This window comes from Olea europaea, chromosome 11 (genome assembly GCF_002742605.1).
Source record: "Olea europaea var. sylvestris chromosome 11, O_europaea_v1, whole genome shotgun sequence".
NCBI lineage: Eukaryota > Viridiplantae > Streptophyta > Magnoliopsida > Lamiales > Oleaceae > Olea > Olea europaea.
In genome coordinates, this window is record NC_036247.1 from 18947738 (window position 1) to 18954698 (window position 6961).

At 33.2% G+C, this 6961-nt stretch overlaps 1 protein-coding gene across 1 annotated transcript; it reads right to left on the reverse strand.

The window, feature by feature from the left end:
* Positions 1-4329: 4329 nt before the first annotated feature.
* Positions 4330-6702, reverse strand: LOC111403687 (60S ribosomal protein L10-like). Its single transcript, XM_023032278.1, has 4 exons — positions 6554-6702; positions 5030-5531; positions 4810-4891; positions 4330-4665 (listed from the first exon to the last, which is right to left on the reverse strand). The coding sequence occupies exons 1-4, from the start codon at positions 6561-6563 to the stop codon at positions 4591-4593; spliced, it is 669 nt and encodes a 222-aa protein (XP_022888046.1). The 5' UTR covers positions 6564-6702; the 3' UTR covers positions 4330-4590.
* Positions 6703-6961: the final 259 nt, after the last annotated feature.

Here is a 6961-nt window from a genome sequence, read left to right on the forward strand (position 1 = left end):
TTTTTGGAATATTTTCTAACAAGTTAATTTCAGAAATGGTCACTGAAGTTTAAGTAAAATTTCAAATTGGCTATAAAGTATTTTTGTGTCCCTCATTTATTAACTAAAGTAAGATAATGCTACATTATTGGCCACTTTAGCAGAACCCACTCCTAATATTGACAGCTAAACCTAAACATCGACTAATGACCATTGTATCTTCGTAGTGAACATACAGACCATCAAAATAAAATGCAATTTTTACGAGAGATGACCTCACATTTAGCCAAAAATTAGTAAAATTCACTCCAAATATGACGGCGAATTGTTAAATTTTGACATCAAACGAACCATCGTTATGTTCATCGTAAAGTCACATTCCAATAAAATAAAACAGTGGAGCCAAAAATTCAAAATCGCTTCCTTTAACCCTAATCTTATTTTCATCATTAATAAATGGTAAAATGATTGTGATATGAGGCCAACTTGATCGACAATAAGTCCATGTGGATTAACAAATGCTAGACGTGAAAGTTTAATAGCGGCTAGATAGAATATAACCTCAAGCTAAAAGAGTGATCAAATATGTAACATTATTTAATGGTAAAGACTAAAGGAGTCACAAAAATACTTTAATAACCACATTAAAATTTTGCTTGAACCTCAATAATTGTTCGTGAACTTAACTCATTTTCACCTTTAGGTTTGTATCAAATTCCATTCAATTTTTTCTCTTCTCGTTTTAGTCCAAGTGTATTTAGTTAGGATCTAAGGGACTCAAAAATAATTTTGTATATAATATTTAGAAAGATATTAAACTCAATTCTATGAGGTTTGGACCCTCCATGTCAAAAATATGTCATACTCCAAGACTTGTAGTTTATACCCATTACACTATTGCACACTTACAAGTATATGTTTTGTTAAAATGGAACTACTTATAAGTTAAATTTATAATTTATTAAAATATCATATCAAGTGAAAATCATTTTTTGGACGATTTCTTACTATAATTTAATTATTTCAATAATATTTCACTTTTCATTTTTCAATATGTATTTAAATTATTTAACTATTTAGTCACCATCAATATACATTTACATTTGACAAATTGTGAAATGCGCTTTCATTAATGTATAAATTTTCTATTATTAATCCTCAATAATTAACATTCACATTCATTTAATTAATATTCATCTTCATTTATGCATTTTAGTGTAATTATTTCTAATTATAAGTTAATTATAATTTCATGTTCAAGTATGTATTTTATTATTCACGTCAGTTATGCTGATTAACATTCAATTTTACTTAATCGGAAATTAAATAAATGATTTAACATTCATTGTCACGTATATTTCCTGATATTAATTCTAAATTAATTAACATTCACACATAATGCACAATACATGTTCAATGTTGACTAATATATCTAAAAATATGTAATCTTTTTAATTGAGACAAACAAGTTGTCTGTCACGAGAATCTGTAAATGTTGAAATTGTGGAAGACGTATCCAAATGACAGCTATTAGATATACACATTAAAGTTCGAGTTTCTATGCAAGAAAGTGATGAATGATCACACACGAACACAAAAGTCTGGGATGTGAATCACTAGTCACTTGTGCATGGGAGTTTCTAACCTTTTCTATTGCTCCTAAACTATGTTTGATAGCCCAATTTTTCTATGAAAAATGAAAAACAAATTTCATTTTCATCTTTTGGCGTGTTTGATAGCCAATTTTTTTTCACTAATTCGTTTTCCACCTTTGCCTCACACGAGCACCAATTCTTGGTTTTTGGAAAATTAATTTTCCCATGGGGTAGCTGATTTTATGTTTTCCACCAATTTTTTTTATTTTATTTTGTTTTATTTGGTTTTGTTTTTGTTTTTGTTTTTGTTTTTGTTTTTTTAATTTTTGACAATGGGAACAAATTCTATGGACAATTGTAAAAGATGATATCCCTTAAATTGATAATTTACATGTAAAACAAAGTCAAACGAACACCAAAATATATAATTTTTTTTTGAATTTTTTTTCACAATGGAAACAAATTCTAGGAACAATTGTAGAAGTGGATATCCCTAAAATTAACATTTTTCATGAAAAACAAAGCCAAACGAACACCAAAATACACTTTTATTTTAACATTTTTCAGGTGAAAAATTATATGAATCAAACACTATTAATTAACAATTCTCATTAAAACATATTTTAGGCAATTCGATTCCCTTCAAGTCATTTTCTTTTCATCCAAATTCCATATTTATAATCAAACGGACCCTTATTATCTTCTATCCACGTGACAACAATTTTCACGATCATCGACTGTAAATTCACTTTTAAAGTGTAAAACAACATGTCCTTAACATATGCTAAATTAAAGCAACTATGCTATAGTAAAAAAAACTGAATAATGCTATTTTTAGTCCCTCGTAGCGATAGTCATTCTACATGGCATATATATGGTAGGTGATTATTTGATGCATTAATATTATAATCTTTTATCGACTCATATATCAAATAATCACCTGTCATGTGCATATCATGTTAGATGATTGCCGTTGTGAGCAACTACAAATAGCATAAACATCTTAGTACACAGAGGAAAAGAAAGCAAAAGCGATTTCTATAGTAACGGCGAGGGAAAGGTTTACGGTAGATACCTAGGCACCCAGAGACGAGGAAGGACGTAGTAATCAATGTTCAAAAAAATTGACATGCTTATGAGACAATGTGACATGGCCGGTCGATTGGACATTAAAAGATATCAGAATCGAAGAAATTTAACAAAGACCAAACCTAAGGAAAGAGCTCGGCTTATGTTATAAAGAGGTCAATCAGCCATTACTATTAAGCTTTGGTCATTTTAAGAATGGGAATGCTCTAGCCAAACAATGCGACAATATAACCAGACCAAAGAGCTTAGATCCAATATCTTCGTAGAAGCTAGCAAAGGTTGAAATCCTTAAGCTCACTAAATTATGCCTTGCTTGGTGCTCACGCATGACAAGCTTGGCCTAGCACAAGCATGCCCAACAAGCTAAGCAGGGCGGCACCAGCACGGAATTCTGCTGCTTCTTCAAGTTTGGGTTGGGCTCTTCGAATGGTCAACAATGGCAAATAGCAATTGTCCTAATTGGGATACTTGGCCCTTGTGCAAGATCAGTTGGATGGAGCATCCACCTTGGGCAAACCAATTTATATGGCCATCCACCCTGGAAGATGAGAGTGTCAATTGATGGCCCAGGCAGCATAAAATCCATTGCTGATCGTTAATAATTAGAACGTCTGATATATCAAAATAAATGGTGTGGATTACTGACTTTACACATTTTTTCTATCACAAACTGTCATCATAAGTCGACAAATGCCAAAAAGAAAAAGTTGCAGAGTCCATTGAGAAGTAGGATTCTATTAACAAGCCTGCTCCTTGTCCCGGCTTGGGGACAGGATCACGGACAGGGCGCTCCCTATTGGATGCCGGCATCCCTCCAATAGGGGGCGCCACATGCTTCAACCTTGTTCCCAAACCAAGACGGCGGCTTTATTATTCTATTTATTATTCTATTAAACAGGTAAGATTGGATTCATATTTTGTTAATTATAAGATTTTATGCATTTAAATTAAAATCTTCAGCACACCCATCATGTGCAAACGAGTAGCTGCGTAACAAATAAAATTCTAGTGCCTCACAGGGCATAGCCCGATGGTGCAAAGGACAAAAGTGAGATTATTCGCGCCTTGTCGACAGCCGCAGTGTGAAAGTTTGATTCTTGAGACATGAAATTTGACTCCTTGTATGCGCAGTTTACATACAGCTCTTGTTCCCTGATCTGTTGGGACACATCCCACGATTTATCTCCCTCACAAAGCTCTAAGAGCGAAACGGTAAGGACTCTCAAAATTGGAGTTCAACCTTTTTTTAACAAATAAAATTCTGGTAACTGACTTGAATCCTTTGTCATTGTGTCCTATTTGGCCCTCATTCTTTTCAAATTTTAATGGTTGAAATAGTGATTTTTTGAAAAATGTGTAGTTAAAAAAAATGAAAGCCTTTGATTTTCATGTAATATTATTTTATAAAAGATTGTATAGTTTAAAATAAGAAAGAAAAAAAGAATAAGAGGATATTTGACAAACATTTTTATATAAAAATGTATTTTAAAATAGTAAATTGATGTGAAATGTATGGTTGAAAAATAAGGAAAAGTTTTTTATTTACGTTTAATATTATTTTAATAAAAAATGTGTGATTCAAAAGAAGAAAGAGAAAAATACATTTTGAAAAAAATGGCTACCAGACGGAACCTAATAATGGGAATGAGGACAAAAAGAGGCTGTATGTTCCAATACTAACAAAGTTACATCACATTAAAAAAGGGTAATTAAACTGTTCAAAGTACCACAGAATAAATACCTCAAACCTGGAAATTAATATTGACAAATGCATCAGAAATTTAACACAATCAAGCTCCTACACTTCATCCAAAAAAAGGATAGTATATTTAAAAAGCAAGTATTTGAAGTCTCAGAAATAACAGCATAACTCAAAAACTAAATGAGAAGAAGATGGAGCCGATCACCACCATATCTCTTCGTTATCCTAGGCAGATTCAGCCTGAGATAAAAATGCTCTTCCTGGTTGACGCAGAGCCAGTGGTCCGTGACATCCCAGAAGCTGCAAAATCAAATACAAAATTTTCTCATAAACAGTGAACGGCACCCAAGAGGTTAGACAATAAAGCAGCATATGTAAAGATAAAATTGAAAAAAGGGAAAACAGCTGCAAATATTTTAATTAATCCTCAAGGTTACAACTAACCTTAGCATTCACACCATCAGATAGAATCCGATTCTCAGATTTCCACTTCAGGTAATCAGTGCGGCTGTGTTTAGTGAACCCCCTGAAATTCAAGATAAACAGCAATACTTTAATAATATGTATGTGAATGGGGCGGTAGTCTAGACAAAAACATAAGGTTTTCCAAACTACAAAATGTCTCAATTAATCCAAAATGAAATTCAATAGGAAAGCAGCATACCATTTCCTGCTGACAATAATCTTTTGACGGCCAGGGAATTTGAACTTTGCACGGCGCAATGCTTCCTGCGCATTGTGGCTGTTGCTATCTTTGCAGCGAACAGAGAGGAGCACCTGGCCAATAGCAACACGAGCACAAACACCTTGAGGCTTGCCAAAAGCACCCCTCATACCAGTTTGGAGCCTATCAGCTCCAGCACATGACAACATCTTGTTAATTCGCAACACATGGAAAGGGTGCACGCGGACCCTCAGGTGGAAAGCATCCTTTCCTGCAAACTTAGTCATGTACTTATTGCAGGCAATACGAGCAGCTTCAAGTGCTTCACTAGACACATTTTCCTTTTCCCAACTGACCAAGTGCACGCAGAAAGGGAACTCATCAACTCCCTTCTTCTTCATCCCTACATCGTAGATCCTGATCTTGGGATCTGGCACACCACGGCAGAACCGTGATTTTGGGTATGGCTTATTCTTTATTTGACGATAGCACCTAGCAGGTCCTGCGTACGAGTAGTCAACTCATCAAAACAATGTACTGAATTTTCTATTTCCTAAGATAATAAAAAGACAATTTTCATTTCCAGAAGTATTTGATATACAATCCACTCTAGGAATGCTACACACTTGGAAGCTCAGAATAGTCCCATAAATCCAAAATATAATTAAATGAAAATAACATCAAGCAGCCTATCTAAGATTAATGAGAAACAACACATTACTTCCCAAATACAATGCATTAAAACAGTTAGCAATTTAATAAAGAAAGACAGATAACAATATACTGAATGATGACAACAAACACAAAATAATTAGCAATACATATCCAAGTATAACAAGATTGACAAAATCAACAGTTACCAGCCACATAAATAAAGTTCCCCTCTAGTCATAAACAGAACTCCATGAATGAAAAAACCCACACAAGCCAAATTTATACACACCTAACTGAAAATTCGAGGTTTTATACTTTCCAGTGAACCAGAATACAATATACTTAGCACCTAATATCCACATTTCTAAATAAAACAATCCTATGATCATAATTAATGAAACTATCTCATTCACCAAATAAAAATTCAGTAACACAATACAAATTAAAATTATATACCCTAACAACGTTACATGCATCACCAAAGCCTAATCCTTACAAATAAACCCGAAAACGGCTTTCAAATATCAATAAAACCATGGATCCATCATAACAACCTTGATAAAAAGGTCAGCAACACTAACAAATTTCCAAAATCAATTTAATTCATACCACCAAGCAAATAACGCAAGAAATAATTCCTACAGCATCATTTTATCACAAGTCAAAATACAAATACCACAAAAGCATGCATATATCTAGCTATGCATTTACATATTCATACCATCTAACATATAACATAGAAAATAATTCCTCCGGAATCATTTCATCGCAACACAAAATAGTTATTCAACAATATGTATCTCTATATCTAGCCATACATTTACATCACATATACTCGTGAACGAATCTATCTGGAGTGAAAGAACTTACTTCTACCCATGGCGAATTTTCCGCTTTGTTGGTCTGCGGCTTAAAATTGAGAAATGACCCACACACTCCTGGATATGGGGGAAATTCTATTTATATAGTTAGGGTTGGGTTGGGGGAAGAATATGTTTCCCGACAATTTTCCAGGGCAAAGCTACCTTAGTTATAATGGACCTTAATTTAGTATAAGCCAAAATTGACACAAATAGCATCACAATCATATACTGATAGAATTTTTTTTGGAATATTTTCTAACGAGTTTATTTCAGAAATGCAATTTTTTTTTTTTTTTTGGAGAATGGTTAGCCAAAAATTAATGAAATTCACTCCAGATACAACGTTGAATTGTTAAATTTTGACATCAAACCAACCATCGTTATGTTCATATCGTAAAGTTGCATTCCAATAAAA

Coding starts and splice junctions, on each gene's coding strand:
- LOC111403687 (XM_023032278.1), bottom strand. Junction 4,892..5,029: donor ATTATTGTCAGCAGGAAATG/GTATGCTGCTTT, acceptor CTTGAATTTCAG/GGGGTTCACTAAACACAGCC. Junction 4,666..4,809: donor CTGATGGTGTGAATGCTAAG/GTTAGTTGTAAC, acceptor TTGATTTTGCAG/CTTCTGGGATGTCACGGACC.